Source organism: Trichechus manatus, unplaced genomic scaffold (assembly GCF_000243295.1).
Source record: "Trichechus manatus latirostris isolate Lorelei unplaced genomic scaffold, TriManLat1.0 scaffold00020, whole genome shotgun sequence".
Classification (NCBI taxonomy): Eukaryota; Metazoa; Chordata; class Mammalia; order Sirenia; family Trichechidae; genus Trichechus; species Trichechus manatus.
Genome location: NW_004443956.1, coordinates 21373535 through 21391815, shown reverse-complemented (window position 1 = coordinate 21391815; position 18281 = coordinate 21373535). Strand labels below are relative to the sequence as shown.

Here is an 18281-nt window from a genome sequence, read left to right as displayed (position 1 = left end):
CAAAACCTCCAGACTCGCTGCAGTCCTGCTCTCCCCTCTACACCTCTGCCCTCTGGAGGCGGGGCTCCGAAGCCACGCCCCCGGCGCGTGCAGACCTCCCCACGCTGCGCTTCAGGTCCTGCCCAAAACAGGGCGCGCTTCTCTGACGCCTCGGCGCGTGGCCTCTGACGTTTCCCAGGCCCTGCCTCCATTCTACCCGTTTCGAGGCGGGGCGGCCCCACCTCGTCCCCGCCCCTTGGCCCACTCCGGATCTGCGCGCTGTGCCGGTCCCGCCTTCAGCTTAAGCTGCTTCTGCGGCGGCGGCTGAGAGGTTGTTGTTGTCGCCGTTCTTGCGCTGGCCGGCGGTCCCCAGCTCCCCCTCTTCGTCCTGGTCGTGGTGGGCGCGGTCAAACCCTGACTGGTCCGGTGAAGCAGTCAGAGCCTCTGGGCCTCGTGGCGGGCGATGGTGCGCCAGTGCGGGCGGATACGGGCGGCGGGGCGGCGGGCATGAAGGAGAATGGAAGGGGAGGACGAGGTGTCCCTGCGTGAGCAGCATTTCCACAGCCAAGTGCGGGAGTCAACGGTGAGTGGCCGCCTATATCCGCGGCCCTCCGTCGGGGCTGGCCTGGGTGACAGCTCGCTCCTCGCGGCTCCCAGACTGCGCGGCCCGCGACCCCAGGCCCGGCGGCGGCCGGCCCTGCCTCCCTCCCTCCGGTGCCCTCCGCTCGCTCGCTCCCTCGCCCGCCGACCTCGCGTCCTCGCCTCGCGGCCCTCGCGCCTCGGCACCCCCGCTCCTCCCGCGCACGAGTCGCCGCGCAGGCCCTCCATCGCCATCTCCCCGCGACCGCCACCTGCGCTCCGGCCCTGCCTGCACCTTTACCAGTTCCCTGCAGCCTCACCTCTCCGTGCCACCCCTTCATCCTCGTTGCCACCGTCAGGGCGTTTGCCTTAGTGAGCACGGTTGTGTCGTTTGGTCATGCCCCCTGACCTTCCCACAGTAAAATGCTAGAGTGGTCCACCTGGTTTCCCTCACCACCCGACCCCAATTTTTTGTTTGACGAGTACTGGTGGGATCATAGCCGATTGTGCCCATGCTCAATTGCCTGGCGGAATGTACAAGTTTTAGTATTTGGTCCTTGTAGGGGTAGCTAATATTACTGGGAGCTTATTTAGGAGCCTGGTGGCGCAGTCGTTAAGCGCTGCTAACCGAAACGTCGGCGCTTCGAACCCACTAGCTGCTTTGCGGGAGGAAGATGTGGCAGTCTGCTTCCGAGAAGATTTACAGCCTTGGAAACCCGATGGGACAGTTCTACTCTGTCCTGTAGGGTCACTATGAGTCAGAATGGACAACGACAGTGGGTTTGTTTTTTTGTTTTTTTAATTAGTGCCGATCTCCAGTCTCAGCGCCTTGCATGCAAGTATTTCCCGTTTCTTTGCTTTAGAAGCATTCATTTGAAACACAGTTATAGTTGTCACAGTTGACACCCTCCTTCTCTTGCCTGCCCGCCACACGCGTTTCCATCCCCTATCCGTCTGTCTCCAACCTGCACTTTTAATAAGTTTGTAATCTTTCCGTTTTGGGATGAGAAGACTGATTATTTGTGAGATTTAGGACCTGAGCAAAAGTCCATTTTGCTCTGGAAGCACCTTATAGAAGACGCCTCTTTTTGGTCCCGTGTGTCCCTTGTGCTGCGTGCAGGATTCAGGAAGTGGACTTGACCTTAGAAAGTCTAGTTTCGTGTTTTAATCTTTTCACGATGCTCTGTAATACATTGTAATTGGTTTTGTTTATTTGTGTTTTCATAACTGTGTACAATAGATCAATTTTATATATTTATATTTACCCCTCCCCTCTTTCACCTAACTTCTCTCAGATTCATTCACACTCTGGGTTTGAGGTGAAAAAATTCTGGTTTAGAATTGCCTGGTTTATGTAGTTATTGGTCTTGAAAATTGAGAATTGCTTTGGCAAGTCATACTTTGGAATAAAGAGATATAAAATAAATTCCGAGCTAATGGAATTTGATACAGTGTATTTAATTTTAATTTAAAAATTTTAAATTGAATCTAAAATACACAAAGAAAAGTGTTTAATAAGTGTATAGCTGGAATAGTTTTCAAACTAACTGCAGAACCCAGATTACAAGCATCCCAGCGGCCCACCTCTTGCCCCTTCCAGCTACTCTCCACTCTACCAAGAGAAACACTATCCTGGCTTCTAACAGCATAGATTAGTTTTGCTTAGTTTTGAACTTTTTATAAATGGAATCTTATAGTATGTACTCTTCTGTGTCTGTCTTTTTTTTTCACTCAATGTTTGTAAGAGTCCTCCATGTTGTGTATAGTTGTAATTCATTCTCAATGCTGTAGTACTCCGTTGTGTGACTATACTACAATTTATTTTTGCATTTTACTGTTGATGGGCACTTTGGTAGTTTCCAGTTTTTAACTATGAATGTTCTTGTACATATCTTTGGGGAACATGTGTATGCATTTCTGTTGGATATATACCAAGGAATGAAATCACTAGGTCATAGGGTATGCATTTTTTCATTATTTGTTATTGTTGTTAGTTGCCTTTGAATATGAGAGGTCAGTTGCTACTCATCTTTGCAAGCACTGAGTATTCTGTTCTTTTAAAAAATTTTTGATTCTAGTAGTGTGTAGTGGTATTGCACAGAGGGTTCAATTTGCATTTCCTTGATAACTAATGAATTTGAGCACTTTTTCATATGCTTATTGGCCATTGGGATATCTTCTTTTGTGAAGTATCTTTAAAAGTCTTTTTCCCATTTTTAATTGGCTTGTTTCTTTTTTATATGGATTTGCAGGAGTTCTTTATATATTCTGAATATGATTCTTTTGTCAGATATATGTATTACAAATATTTTTTTCCCACTCTATGGATGTCTTTTCACTCTCTTAATGATCTTTAAAATTTTTTTTTTGAAATTTTATTGTGGTAAAATATATAACAAACTTTTCCATTTTAATAATTTTTAAATGTATGTTTCAGTGACATTAATTACATTGATCATGCTGTGCCATCTTCACCACTATTCTATTTCCAAAACTTTTTTGGTATTAGCTACCCATTTCCCCTTCCTGAGTCCCTTGTACTCACTAATCTATTTTCTGCCTGTATGCATTTGCCTAGTCTAGATATTTATGTAAGTGGAATCGTACATTTGACCTTTAATGTCTTGCTAATTTAACTTAGAATAATATTTTCAAGGTTCATCCATGTCATAGCTTCATTCTCTTGCATTTGGTGATCCAGCTGTCCCTGCACCATTTGTTGAAGAGACAATTCTTTCCCTATTGAATGGACTTGGCAACCGTGTCGAAAATCAGTTGTCCATAGATGTACGGGTTTACTTCTGGACTGTCAATTCTATTTCAATGGCCTGTGTATCTGTCCTTAGGCCAGTACCACACTGTTTTGATTGCTGTAGCTTTATAGTACATTTTGAAATCAAGAAATGTGAGTCCTCCTACTTCGTTCTTTTTTGTTTTTTGTTTTTGCAAAATTGTTTTGGCTATTCAGGGCCCCTTGCAATTCCATATGAATTTGAAGTTCAGCTTTTCCAAAAATTTCTACAAAAAATGCTGTTGGAATTTTGATAGGGAGTGCATTGAATCTATAGATTGCTTTGGGTAGTATTGACATCTTAACAATAAGTCTTCCAATTCATGAACACAGATGTGTTTCCATTTATTTAGGACTCCTTTAATTTTTTTAAGCAATGTTTTTAGTTTTTAGTCTACAAGACTTTCACCTCCTTTGTTAAATTTATTCCTAGACTTTTTATTCTTTTAAATGCTGTTGGTTATGGAATTTTCTTAATTTCCTTTTTAGCTTGTTCATTTCTAGTATATAGAAACACAACTGATTTTTTGCACGTTGATCTTGTGCCCTGCAACTTTGCTGAGTTTATTTATTAGCTCTAGTAACTATCTTATGGAGTGTTTGGGATTTTCTGTATATAGAATTATATTGTCTGCAAATAGAAGAAGTGTCACTACTGCTTATCTCGTTCTCATCATAGTCATAAAGTCTTTTGTTATATATATGTGAATACATGTGCGTACAGTCACATAGATGTAGCACTGGTTATCTTTTATATACCTTTATTCCTGTTATCCTCATGGATGACGGTGGTGTGTATTATATAGCTCAGATTTACTTTCATTGCACAAACCACTCCTCTCTGTCATCCCTCTTTGCCTGTCTTTTCAATTGCTGACGTATCTGCATGAGGAGTGACTGGAAATTTGGGCATACTAAAAATTTCTTAGTTTTTAAAAAGCTTTGTAGGACTAAATTTGCATGAATTGAATTTGTGTGAGAGGAACTTGAACTTGGAGAGGGAATACAATATAATTTTTTATTTTCACTGTGGCAGGACTCATGATAAAACTCACAGTGTTTCAATTGTATAAGGCTATAGACCTTCTAGATGGGAATTTTAAAAGTTATTCTGATACTTAGTTAATGTCAGTGTTTCACATGTGTATCTTCTTTGTGGTTTGGGATTCAGGAATATTCTACATATCCTTTAAGGTATATAGTTTTTAGCCTTCAGAAGTCATTCATTTCACATTATTTTAGCTCTCTTCAAATCTACTAGGTAGAGCTGCCATAAGCAAAATAAGGAATTTGACAAAAAGCTGGGCATATAGGACTGCAAACAGGGTTGTTTCACCAGCAGGATAATTTATGAGATGGTGATTTTATGGAATTGATACACGAGTTAATATTCTATATTTGAATATCAGGCATATTATTTTGGAGTTCCTGGGTAGTGCAAATGGTTAATGTGTTCAGCTGCTGACTGAAAGGTTGGAGGTTTGAGTTCACTCAAAGGCACCTCAGAAGAAAGGCCTGGCGATCTACTCCCCAAAAATCAGCCACTGAAAACCCTGTGGAGCACAATTCTACTCTAACACTCGAGGGGTCACCATGAGTTGGAATTGACTCAATGACAGCTGGTGGTGTGATAACTGTTGTTATTCATATTCTATACGTTATTCATATCCTACATACTTTTTCAAAACTCCAACTTTTAACCATTATACTCTATGGAGAGTAGGGAGAAGCTGTTTGTCTCACTACGGTATAGCAGTACTGAAAACATTTGTCCTGAACAAGGAGACAAATTACATATGCTTTGGAATTAGGCAGTATGTTGTTGTTAGGTGCCGTTGAGTCAATTTTGACTCATAGTGACCCTGTGTACAACAGAATGAAACACTGCCCGGTCCTGCACCATACTTACAATTGTTTTTATGCTTGAGCCCATTGTTGCAACCAGTGTGTCACTTCATCTCGGTGAGGGTCTTCCTCTTTTTTGCTGACCGTCTACTTTACCAAGCTTCATGTCCTTCTCCAGGGACTGGTCCCTCTTGATAACATGTCCAAAGTATGTGAGACAAAGTCTCACCATCTTTGCTTCTAATGAGCATTCCTTCTTCCAAGGCAGATTTTGCTTGTTCTTCTGGCAGTACATAGTATATTCAGTATTCTTCGCAAGCAATCAAAGTTGTGTCGTCTGCATATTGTACATTGTTAATGACTCTTCCTCTAATCCTAATGCTGTGTTCTTCCTCATGCAGTTCAGTTTCTCAGATTATTTGCTCAGCATACAAATTGAATAAACACGGTGAAAGGCTACAACCCTGGCGCACACCTTTCCTGGTTTTAAACCATGCAGTATCCTCTTGTTCTGTTTGACTGTCTCTCGATCTATGTGCAGGTTCCTTATGAGCACAATTAAGTGTTCTGGAATTCCCATTCTTTCTAATGTTATCCATAATTTGTTATGATCCACACAGTTGAATGCCTTTGCATAGTCAGTGAAACACAGGTAAACATCTTTCTGGTATTCTCTGCTTTCAGTCAAGATCCATCTGATATGAGCAGTGATATTCCTCGTTCCACGGCCTCTTCTGAATCTGACTTCAGTTTCTGACTGTTCCCTGTTGATGTACTGCTGCAACTGCTTTTGCATGATCTTCCACAAAATTTTACTTGTGTGTAATATTAATGATATTTGATGATTCCCGCATTCTGTTGGATCACCTTTCTTTGACATGGGTATAAATGTAGATCTCTTCTAGTCGGTTGGCCAGGTAGCTGTCTTCCAAATTTCTTGGCATAGACAAGTGAGCACTACCAGTGCTGTATCCATTTGTCGAAACATCTCAATTGGTATTCCATCAATTCCTGGAGCCTTGTTTTTTGCCAGTACCTCCAGTGCAGCTTGGACCTCTGCCTTCCGTATCATTGGTTCTTGATCATATGCTACCTTCTGAAATGGTTGAATGTTGACCAGTTCTTTTTGGTACAGTGATTCTGTGTATTCCTTCTACTTTTGATACTTCCTGCATTGTTTAGTATTTTCCCTGTAGAATCCTTCAGTATTGCACCTCGAGGCTTGAATTTTTTCTTCAGTTCTTTCAGCTTGAGAAATGCCAAGAGTATTCTTCTCTTTTGGTTTTCTATCTCCAGGTCTTTGCACATTTCATCAGAATACTTTGTCTTCTCGAGCTGCCCTTTGAAATCTGTTCAGCCCTTTTACGTCATCATTTCTTCCTTTCACTTTAGCTACTTGACATTCAAGAGCAAATTTCATAGTCTCTCCTTTTTTTTTTTGTTTATTGTAGTTTAAGTGAAGTTTCCGTTTCAAGTTAGTCTCCCATACATAAATTTATACATACATTGTTATGTGACCCTAATTGCTCTCCCCATACTTTGACAGCACACTCCTCCTTTCCACCCCTGATTCCCCGTATCCATTCAACCGGCTCTTAACCTTCTCTTCTTCCCATCTCACTCAGAGTCTCTTCTGACATCCATTTTGGTCTTTTCTTGTGGGGATATATGCCATTTAAACATGGCCGCACTATTGACAACCACAGCCCCCACAGGCCTCTATGCTGTATGCGACATGTTGAAGACTTCTCAGCGATAGGAAAGAGATTAAGCACGACTTGTTTTTCCAAACCCTGTTACTGATTTGCTTGTTTATCTGAATTCCTATTCCCTTGCCCGAAACTTATTGTTACTCACCCTAAACCCATTGTTCTATTAATTGCTTTATTGCTTGCTGTATTGACTATAAAATAAACTCCTGGGACTGAAGCGGGGGTTCGACTCCTCAGAGTGACCCTCCTGGCCCCACTTCTCTGTAAGAGTTGTGGCATGGTTACTGTCTCCGCCGCTTGCTGTGACATTTTCTTTCTTTCCTGTCTTTTTAATGATCTCTTGCTTTCTTCATGTATGGTGTCCTTGATGTCATTCCACAACTTGTCTGGTCTTTGGTCATTAGTGTTCAATGCTTCAAATCTATTCTTGAGATGGTCTCTAAATTCAAGTGGGATATGCTCAAGGTCGTACTTGGTTCTCTTGGACTTGTTCTAATTTTCTTCAACTTCAACTTGAACTTGCATATGAGCAATTGATAGTCTGTTCCCCAGAAGGCCCTTGGCCTTGTTCTGACTGATGATACTGAGTTTTAGATTGGGCAGTAGAAGTTCCAGTTACATCTTTATTATTTACTAGCTCTGTGGTATTGGGCAAGTTGGAACTTTGATTTTTTTAGCTAAAAAATAAGAGTTATAATACCTACTTCAAGATTTGAGAATTGAATGAGATGATATCAGGAAAGAGCCTGGCACAGTGCTTGACATATCATTACTTAATACAGTGAAATTTATTATTTCTGTTGACTTTGACATATCGAATGGAGCTTGTTCAAATGTAAATGTTTTTGAAGGAATTTCAGAATTACAGTTACCAAGAGCATTTGATGTAATTTGTTTATAATTTATTTGCCTTTCAGTGTGAATGACTTTTAGAAAAGTATCTTTATGGATTTATTTCTTGTAATATCTTAATAGTTTGTGGAGTGGAGTGCAATTAAAGTGGTTAAAAGGACTTTTTTTTGTCATTATAGTTATCATAGTCTGCTGTTACTAAAGGTATAGTGATTTGAGACATAAAATTAATATAGAATATTGTAACTTGTTTTAATTATGTGGGTAAACATGATTTAAAATTGTGAAACAAACTGGGGGGGACACATGGTTAGATGAGATTTGTAAATCATTTTGATTTTCTTTTCTCTAGCTATTACCAACACATTGTACTTACGTAACACTTTTTCTTCAAAGTAGTGATAAAAAGCTACTGCCTTGTTAATCCTTCGTATAGCTTGTTGCAGCGGCAAATATATTTAGTCTACTTATTTTAGAGAGAGAAAAATTGAGTCTGAGAATGGCTAAAATGAAAAAGGACTGAAAATACCATGTGTTTGCAAGGATGAGAAACAACCAGAGCTCTCATACAGTGCTGGTATGAGTGTAAATGTATATAACGCTTTTTGAAAACTGAGTGTATCTACTAATGTTGAACATAGGCAACTTTTAACTTGCTCTGCTTCACCTAGTGGTTTTAGGATTGAATTATTTTGGAAGAAAAAGGGAGCAGGAGGGGGCAAGGGGATAGAAAGAGGAACAAAGCCTGCTGTGATTTTTGGTGGAATTGTATTGAATCTATAAATCAGTTTTGGTGGAATTGACATCTTTATGATATTGATTCTTCCAGTTATGAACATGGCACTGTGGTTTTATTTTGCATTTCCCTGATGACTAATGAGGCTGCACACATTATCTCCTTTTTTGAAGCTGCTTGTTTAAATCTTTTGTTCATTTTTCTACTGGCTTTTTTTTCTAATTAACAAACCTTTTTCTTTTAGAGCAGTTTTAGGTTTACAGAAAAATTCTGCAGAAAGTACAGAGAGCTCCCAAACACCCTCCCCCCACCCAGTTCCCTTTATTATTAACATCTTGCATTGGTATGCTATATTTCTTACAATTGATGAACCAATATTGATGCATTATTAGCAAAAGTCGATAGTTTTCATTAGGGTTCACTCCTTGTGCTGTACAGTTCTATGGGTTTTGACAAATGCATGATGCCATGTGTCCACCATTACAGTGTTATGCTGAATAGTTTCACTGCCCTAAAATTCCTGTTTTACTTATTCATCCTTCCTCACCTCCCCTCGATCCCCTGCAAACACTCATCTTTTATGAGTGTTTAAGGTTAATTCATGTCTTTTCATGGCTTGATAGCTCTTTTTTTTTTTTAATCACTGAGTAATATTCCATTGTATGGATGTACCACAGTTTATCCATTCATGTTGAAGGGTAATTTGGTTGCTTCTGATTTTTGGAATTAAATGAATAGCACTGCTATAAATACTCACGTGCAGGTTTTTGTATGGATGTAAGTTTTCGACTCATTTGTGTAAATACCTAACAGCAGGATTGCTGGATCATATGGTCAGACTATGTTTAGTTTTGTAAGAAACTGCCAAACTGTCTTCTAAAGTAGCTGTACCATTTTGCATTCCCACTAGCAATGAATGAAAGTTTCTGTTGCTCCACATCCTTGTCAGCATTTGGTGTTGTCAGTGTTTTGGATGTTAGCCATTCTAATAGGTATGTGAGGCCCTGGTGGCGCAGTGGTTAAAGAGCTTGGCTGCTAACAAAAAGGTTGGCTGTTCGAATCCACCAGCCACTCCTTGGAAACCCTACAGGGCAGTCCTCCTTTGTCCTATAGGGTCGCTAGAAGTCAGAATTGACTTGACAGCAATGGGTTTTTTGTTTTTGTTTTTTGAATAGGTATGTAGTTGTCTTAGTTATCTAGTACTGCTATAACAGAAATACCACAACTGGGTGACTTTAATGAACAGATATTTATTTTCTCAGAGTTTAGGAGGCTAGAAGTTGGAATTCAGGGTGCTGGCTCTAGGGAAAGGCCTTCTCTCTCTGTCGGCTCTAGGGGAAGGTCCTTGTCTCTTCAGCTTCTGTTCCTTGGCTCCTTGGTGATCTTCATGTGGAATGGCATCCATCTTCTCATATCTCTAATTGCTCATTAGCTTGTTTAATCTTTTTTATATCTCAAAAGATACTGACTTAAGGCATATCCTACACTAATAGTGTCTCATTAACATAACAAAGAAAACCCATACCCAAATGGAATTATAAGCACAGGTATGGGGATTAGGATTTACAACACATAATTTTTGGGGGACACAATTCAATCTGTAACCATAGTGGTATCTCATTGTTTTAATTTGCGATTTCCTGTTGACATATTATGTTGAGCATCTTTTCTTATGCTTATTTGCCATCTATATATCTTCTTTGGTGAGGTGTCTGTTCAGATCTTGTCTTCATTATCTAGTGCTGGTGTAACAGAAATACCACAAATGGATGGCTTTAACAAAGAGAAATTTTTTCTTTCACAGTCTAGGAGGCTAGAAGTCTGAATTCAGGGTGCCAGCTCCAGGGAAGGCTTTCTCTCTCTGTCAGCTCTGGGGGAAGGTCCTTGTCATCAGTCTTCCCCGGTTGAAGAGGTCAGCACAGGGACCCTGGGTCCAAAGGACATGCTGTTCTTCTGACTCTTGTTTCTTGGTGGGAAGAGGTCCCCCTACCCCCGTCTCTCTGCTTGTTTCTCTCTTTTATATCTCAAAAGACATCAATTTAAGACACAATCTTATCTTGTAGATCAAGTCCTGCCTCCTTAACATTAATCCTACCTCATTAACATTATTGAGGTAGGATTTACAACACACAGGAAAATCACATCAGATGATAAAATGGTGGACAGTCACACATACTGGGAGTCATGGACTAGCTAAGTTGACACACATTTTTGGGGAACACAATTCAATCCGGATAACAGATCTCCTGCCCACTTTTTAATTGGGTTGTTTGTTTTCTTATTGTGGTGTTTTAAGATTTCTCTGTATATTTTGGATACAAGTTCTATATCAGATACATGTATGGAAAGTATTTTCTCCTTGTCAGTGGCTTGTCTTTTCATTCTTCTAACAGTGTCTTTTGCAGAGCAGAAGTTTTTAATTTTAGGGAAGTCCAACTTATCATTTTTTTTCTTTCATGAATTGTGCTTTTGGTTTTGTATCTAAAACTCTTTGCCAAACCCAAGACCACCTAGATTTTTTACTATGTTATCTTCTAGAAATTTTATAGTTTTGAGTCTTACATTTGGGTCTGTGATCCATTTTGAATTAATTTTTGTGAAAGGTTTAAGCTCAGTATCCGGTTTCATTTTTTTGCATGTGGCTGTCCAGTTTTTCCAGCACCATTTGTTGCAGAGACTGTCTTTTCTCCATTAAAATATCTTTGCTTCTTTGTCAAAGATCAGTTAGTTGACTGTATTTGTGTGGGTCTGTTTCTGGGCTCTCTATTCTGTTCCATTGATCTATTTGTCTATCCTTTCTCCAGTACTGCACTCTCTAGATTACTGTACCTTTATAGTAAGTCTTGAAGTCAGGTAGAGTTATTCCACCAACTTTGTTGTTCTTCAGCATCATGTTGGTTATTCTGGGCCTTTTGCCTTCCTGTGTAAACTATAGAATCAGTCTGTCAATACCCATAAAGTAACTTGCTAGGATTTTGATTGGGATTGCATTGAATTTATAAATCAAACTGGGAAGAACTGACATCTTAACATTTTTGAATCTTCCTATCCAGGAACATGGACTATCTCTCCACTTATCAAATGGAAGGAAATCTTCCTAAATAAATAAATAAATAAAATTAAAGAAATCTTTGATTTCTGTCATGAGATTTTTGTTTTCCTCATATAGATTTTATACATATTTGTTAGATGTATACCTAAGTAGTTTTTTTTTTTTGTGCTAATGTAAATGGTGTTGTGTTTTTAATTTCAATTCCAGTTGTTCACTGCTAAGTAGGAAAGCAGTTGGCTTTTGTATGTTAACCTTGTATTATGCAACCTTGCTATAATGGCTTACTAGTCCAGTTTTTTAGTCGATTTTTTTTTGTTTTTACAGACAGTCTTATCATCCATGAACAAAGACAGTTTTATTTCTTCTTTCTCAATCTGTATACCTTTTATTTCCTTTAGTTGTCTTATTGCATTAGCTTAGAACTTACAGTACAATATTAAATAAAACCAAAAACCCGTTGCTGTAAAGTTTGTTCTGACTCATAGAGACCATATAGGACAGAATAGAACTGCCTTATATGATTTCCAAGGAGCGGCTGGTGGATTCAAACTGCCAACCTTTTAGTTAGCAGCTGAGCTCTTAACCACTGCACCACCAGGGCTCCTACAGTGTTGAATAGAGGTGGTGAAAGGGTACATCCTTGCCTTGTTCCTGATCTTAGGTGGAAAGCATCTAGTTTCTCACCATTAAGTATGATGTTAACTGTAGGTTTTTCGTAGATGCTCTTTATCAAGTTGAGGAAGTTACTCTCTAAGTTTGCTGAGTTTTTATCCTGAATGGGTGTTCGATTTTGTCAGTGGTTTTTCTGCCTCTGTTGAAATGATTGCATAATTTTTCTTCTTATTAGCATGTTGATATGAAGCACATTAATTGGTTTTTGAATGTTGAACAAGCCTTGATACCTGGAATTAGTCCCACTTGGTTGCGAGTTGCAATTGACTTGATGGCAACAAGGTTTTTTTTTCCAGTTGTGATGTGGAATTCTTTTTCTCCATTGTTATATTTGATTTGTTAATTTTTTTTAAGGATATTTTCATCTATACTCATGACAGATAAGGGTCTGTAGTTTTCCTTTCTTGTAATGTCTTGTCTTGTTTTGTATTAGGGCAGTACTGGCCTCATAGAATGAGTTTGGAAACGTACCCATTGCTTCTGTTTTCTGGAACAGATTAGAGAGAATTGATACCATTTCTTCCTTAAGTGTTTGGTAGTATTCACCAGTGAAGTCATCTGGGTCTGGTACTTTCTGTTTTGGAAGGCTATTACTTATTGATTCAATTTCTTTAATGATACAGACCTATTCAGATCATATTTTCTCTTTGTGTGAGTTTTGGTAGATTGTATCTTTCAAGGAATAGGTCTAATTTTATTTAAATTGTTAAATCTGTGGGCATAGAGTTCTTCATAATTTTCCTTTTAATGTCCATGGGATTGGTAATGATTGTCTCTCTTTCATTTCTGATATTAGTAATTTGTGTTTTCTTCCTTTTTTTCTTGCTTAGCCTGGCTAGAGATTTATGAATTTTATTAATTTTTTCAAAGAACCAGATTTTGGTTTCATTGATTTTCTCTATTGTTTTCCTATTTTCAATTTCATTGTTCTCTGTTCTGATTTTAATGATTTTTTTCTTCTGCTTCATTTGGATTTAACTTCCTCGTTCTTCAGTTTCCTAATTTGGAAGCTTAGAGAATTGATCTTAGATCTCTGTCCTTTTGTAATAGAAGCATTCAGTTATACAATTTTCTCATCAAGCACTGCTTTTGCTGCAGCCCACAAATTTTGATAATTTGTATTTTATTTTAATTTAGTTACAAATATTTTTAAACTTCTCTTGAGATTTCTTTTTGGACCCATGTGTAGTTTAGAAGTGCGCTATTTAACCCCTAGTATTTTAGGATTTTCAGCTGTCTTTCTTTTATTAATTTATAGTTTAATTTCATTGTGGTCTGAGGGCAAACTTTGTCTGATTTTTCTTTTAAATTTAAGTTGTGTTTTATGGCCCAGGATGTGGTCTATTTTTGGTAGAACTTGAGAAGAATGTGTATTCTGTTGTTGTATAAAGTAGTATTCCGCTGTTGTTGAATGAAGTAGAATGAATAAATGTCAATTAGATTAGTTCATTGATGGTGTTATTCAGTTCAACTATATCCCTACTGATTTTCTGCCTGCTGGATCTGTCAATTACTGATAGAGGGGTGTTGAAGTCTCCAACTATAATAGTGGATTTATCTGTTTTTCCTTGCAGTTCTGTCGGCTTTTGCCTCACATGTTTTGATGCTCCGTTGTTAGGCACATACACAGTAAGGGTTGTTATGTCTTGTTGGAGAATTGACGCCTTTATTATTATGTAATCCTCTTCTTTCTCCCTGATAATTTTCCATACTTTGAAGTGTGCTTTGTCTGTAATTAATATTACTACTCCAGCTTTTTTTTTTTTTGATTAGTGTTAGCATGGTATTTCTTCTTCATTCTACTTTTAATCTATCTGCATCCTTATGTTTAAAATAGGTTTCTTGTTGAGTCTTGTTTTTTATCCACTCTGACAGTGTATTTAATTGACCTATTTAGACCATTCACATTTATAGTGATTTTTTTTTTTTTTGTATAGTTGGATTAATCGCTACCATATTTGCAACTGTGTTCTGTTTGTTGCTCTTTTTTTCTGTTTGTTTCTGTTTTTGTTTTCCACTCTTTTCTGCCTTCACTGGTTTTGACTGAGAATTTTATATGATTTCATTTTTCTGTCCTCTCTTAGTATATCAATTATATTTATTTAAAAAATTGTTTTAGTCATTGCCCTAGAGTTTGCATTATACATTTACAACTAATCTAAGTGAACTTTCAAATGACAGTGTACTACTTCAGGGGTAGTGCAGGTACCCTATAACAGTGTAGTCCCAATGCCTTTCTCCCATCCCTTATTGCATTGTTGCCATTCATTTCACTCATCCATAGCTAAAATCACCCAATACACTGTTACTATTATTATTTTGGAAAAAAAAAAAACTTACTCTCATTTATTCCTTCCTGAATGCTCTTTATGTAGATTAGAGTTTCTGACCTGTATCTTTTCCTTTCTCTCTGAAGAGCTGCTTTTAATATTTCTTGGAAGACTGGTCTACTGGTGACAAATTCCCTCAAATTTTGCTTGTATGAGAAAGTTTTTATTTTTTGTACTCTTTTGAAGGATAATTTGGCTGGAGAAGGAATTCTAGGTTAGTGGTCTTTCTTTTAGCATTTTAAATATTTCAGTCTACTCTCTTCTTGCTTGCATGGTTTGTGAAGAGAAGCTCAACATAGTTCTTATCCCTGTTCCTGTATCGGTAGTACCCTCTTCCCCTATGGCTGCTTTCAAGATTTTCTGTGTTTCTGTTTGTTTTTTTGAGTTTGAATATGATATGCCCAGGTGTGGGTTTTTTTTAATATTTATCCTGCTTGGTGTTCTTTGAGCTTACAGGATCTGTGGTTTGGTCTGTCATTAATTTTGAAAATTGTCAGCCATTATTACTTCAGCTATTCCTTCTGTTCCTTTCTCTCTCTCTGTCTCTTTTTTAATATCCCTATTATGTGTATGTTACACATGGGGTTGCCTTGAGCAGCAATCGACTCAATTGCAACCTTTTTTTTTTTCATACTTTTTTAAATTGTCTCAAAGTTCTTGAATGTTTTGTTCTGTTTCTTTCATTCTTTTTTCTCTTTACTTTTCAGGTTGAAAAGTGTCTGTTGACATATCTTCAAGCTTACTGATTCTTTATCAGCTGTATCCAGCCTACTGATGGGTCCATTAAAGACATTTGTCATTTCGGTTGGAGTGTTTTTTATTTCTACCATTTCATTTTGATTCTTAGAGTTTCCATTTCTCTGCTTACATTACTCATTTGTTTTTGCATGTTCTCCACTTTTTCCATTAGAGCTCTTAGTATATTAATTGTAGTTATTTTAAATTCTAGGTCTGGTAATTCCAAATCTTTGCCATATCTGAGTCTCTCCAAACTGAGTTTCTTGCCTTTTAGCATGCCTTGTAATTTTTTATTGAAAGCCATCCATGATGTAGCGGGTAAAAAGAACTGAATTAGATAGGCTTTTAATGTGAGATTTTATGTTTATGTGGCTGGGTGTTACAGCGTTTGTTGTTTGCTGTAGCTTTAAGTGTTAGAGACAGTAATATTCTTTAGTGTCCTTGTTTTTGTCTCCCCTGTTGTCTTTGCTTTTCTCTAGAGAATCCTTAAATAGGGTCTAAGTCTAGCAGTTCTTTTAGCTATACCGCTGTTGTTATTATAAAGGAGACCTATTGATGTGGTAAGTTGTTGGGGGAGGGGAACAGTCTATAGTTCTATGATTGGTTCTCAGTCTTTTAGTGAGATGGTGTTCCTGAGCTGTGATCTTCACAAGTGCTTTTCAGCTTTTTCTCACCACTTAGGTGAAATGGTTAGGTAAAACTCAAGTGGTTTAGGTTCTGGTAAAATAGTTTCTTTTGAAGGCAGGACTTTTGAAGGATAAGGGAAGGCTTGACGTGTATTTCAAAATGGTTACTTTTCCTTTTCCCCTGTTGAAAGCAGGAGGAAAGTTTTCTCAGGAACCTGGTGGGGATCCTGGAGGTAAAACTTAGGAATGTGTGGGCACCCCCTAAGACTGGACTCTTCTGGAGTTTTTAACTCTCTGGCTAGTCCTTACTGAATGTCCCAGCATCGGTCAATTAAAGTTTAAGTGTTCTTAGCCTTACTGGCTGTACCTGTGGGCTTGTGCTCTGGTAAGCTGTAATTCTGTGTATCCACCTCTCTCCAGTTTTTGAGGTAGCAATTTGCCCTGTTACGTCAATTTTCCGATGGATCTGAAAAGAGTTGTTGACTTTCAGTTCATTTGGCTTTTTTTCTGGTTGCGAAGATGGGAGTGATGACTTCCAAGCTTTTTAAATGTTGGATCAGAAACTGGAAGTGTGTGGCTTGTCTTTTAAAAAATTAATTTGTAGGAGTTTTTCTTAATATTTTACTGGGTGTTCCTTGTCATCTGTATTGCAAATATGTTCTCCCACTTTATGGCTTGCTCTTTTATTTCCTTAGTAGTGTTTTTGCATGAACGAAAGTTCTTTTAATATGGTCAGCTATGTTAATTTTCTTAAATTTAAAATGGTATGAAGATATTTTCCTATGTTATTTTTTATGATTTTATGTTTTCCCTTTAAGTCTTTGATTCACCTGGGAATTCCTTTTTGTGTATGGTGTAATATAAATATTCATTTTTTTGGAAAGATAACCAAATTATTCCAGCACCATTTATTAAAAAGACTATCATTTTACAATTGCTCTGTAGTGTCACCACAGTCATACACCAAGTGAGCATAAAGATATGGTTTTAGTTATATTGGTCTCTTTCCCCTATCCCTGGGCTAGTTCTTCACTGTTTGAATTATTGTAGCTTTATAATAATTCTTGATACCTACTAGAGCAAGTTCTCCCACTTTACTGCTGTTTTTAAAGGGTATCTTGTTATTCTTAGCCTTGATGAATTTCTATACAATTTTTAGAATTAGCTAGTTAAGTTTTAACACACAAACCAAAACACAAAAAACTATTGGGATATTTAGTGGTATTGGATAAAATCTACAAATAGATATTGGAGGAATTGTCATCTTTATGATATTGAGTCTTCTAATTCATGAACATGGTATATCTCAATTTATTTAGGTCTTCTTTAATGTCTTTCAATAAAATCTCATAATTTTGTTTTGAGAGATCTTATGTGGCTTTTAAAAAAGAATTATTCCTGGTGTTCAAGCTTTTAAATTTCTCTTATAGTCAGTTCCAATTAAGCTGTATATTTTCTAGGAATTTTAAAATTTCATATAATTATTTGCATGAGGTCGTTGAAGATATCCGTATTTTGTGTGTGTGTGTGTGTGTGTGAGAGAGCAATGTATGTTGTGATGTTTCTTTCTTTTTTTTCCATTCTTTTTTTTTTTTTTTAAATTGTGCTTTAGGTGAAGGTTTACAGAACAAATAGTTTGTCATTAAACAGTCAATACACGTATTGTTTTATGACATTGGTTAACAACCCCACGACATGTCAACACGCTCCGTTCTCGGCCTTGGAGGACCTTTTTTTTTTTTTTGGTGAAAATATACATAGCCAAAGATACATCAATTCGATGAAGTTCTTTCAGTTGTGCTGCTATTCTCACTTTAGATGAAGGTTTATAGAACAAAATTAGTTTCTTATTAAACAGTACACATATTGCCCTATGACCATGGTTAAGAACCCCACTACGTGTCAACACTGTCCTTACTGAAACTTGGGTCCCCCATCACCAGCTTTCCTGTCCCCTTCTGCCTTCTAGTCCTTGTCCCTGCACTGCTGTGCCTCATTAGCCCCGTTTTGTATTATGAGGCTGTCCAGTCCCTGGCTGAATGGTTAACCTTGGGAGTGACTTCACCACTGAGCTAAAGGGGCGTCTGGGGGCCATACTCTCTGGGTTTCTCCAGTTTCTGTCAGGCCAGTACATCTGGTCTTTTTTGTGTGTTAGAATTTTGTTCTACGTCCTTCTCCAGCTCTGTCCAGCACCTTCTGTTGTGATCCCGGTCAGAGTAGTCAGTGGTGGTAGCTGGGCACCATCTAGCTTTACTGAACTCAGTCTGGTGGAGGCTTTGGTAGCTGTGGTCCATTAGTCCTTTGGACTAATCTTTTCCTTTTATCCTGTTCTATTCATTCTCCCTTGCTCCTGAAGGGGTGAGACTAGT

The 18281-nt window shown here is 38.1% G+C and overlaps 1 protein-coding gene across 1 annotated transcript in view; it reads left to right on the top strand.

The window, feature by feature from the left end:
• The first annotated feature begins 251 nt into the window (after positions 1 to 251).
• LMBR1 (limb development membrane protein 1) overlaps positions 252 to 18281 on the top strand; it is a 243155-nt gene continuing 225125 nt past the window's right edge. The window contains 1 exon segment of the mRNA XM_023727978.1: positions 252 to 562. Within this exon segment, the coding sequence (XP_023583746.1) occupies positions 497 to 562 (66 nt within the window). The 5' untranslated portion in view covers positions 252 to 496.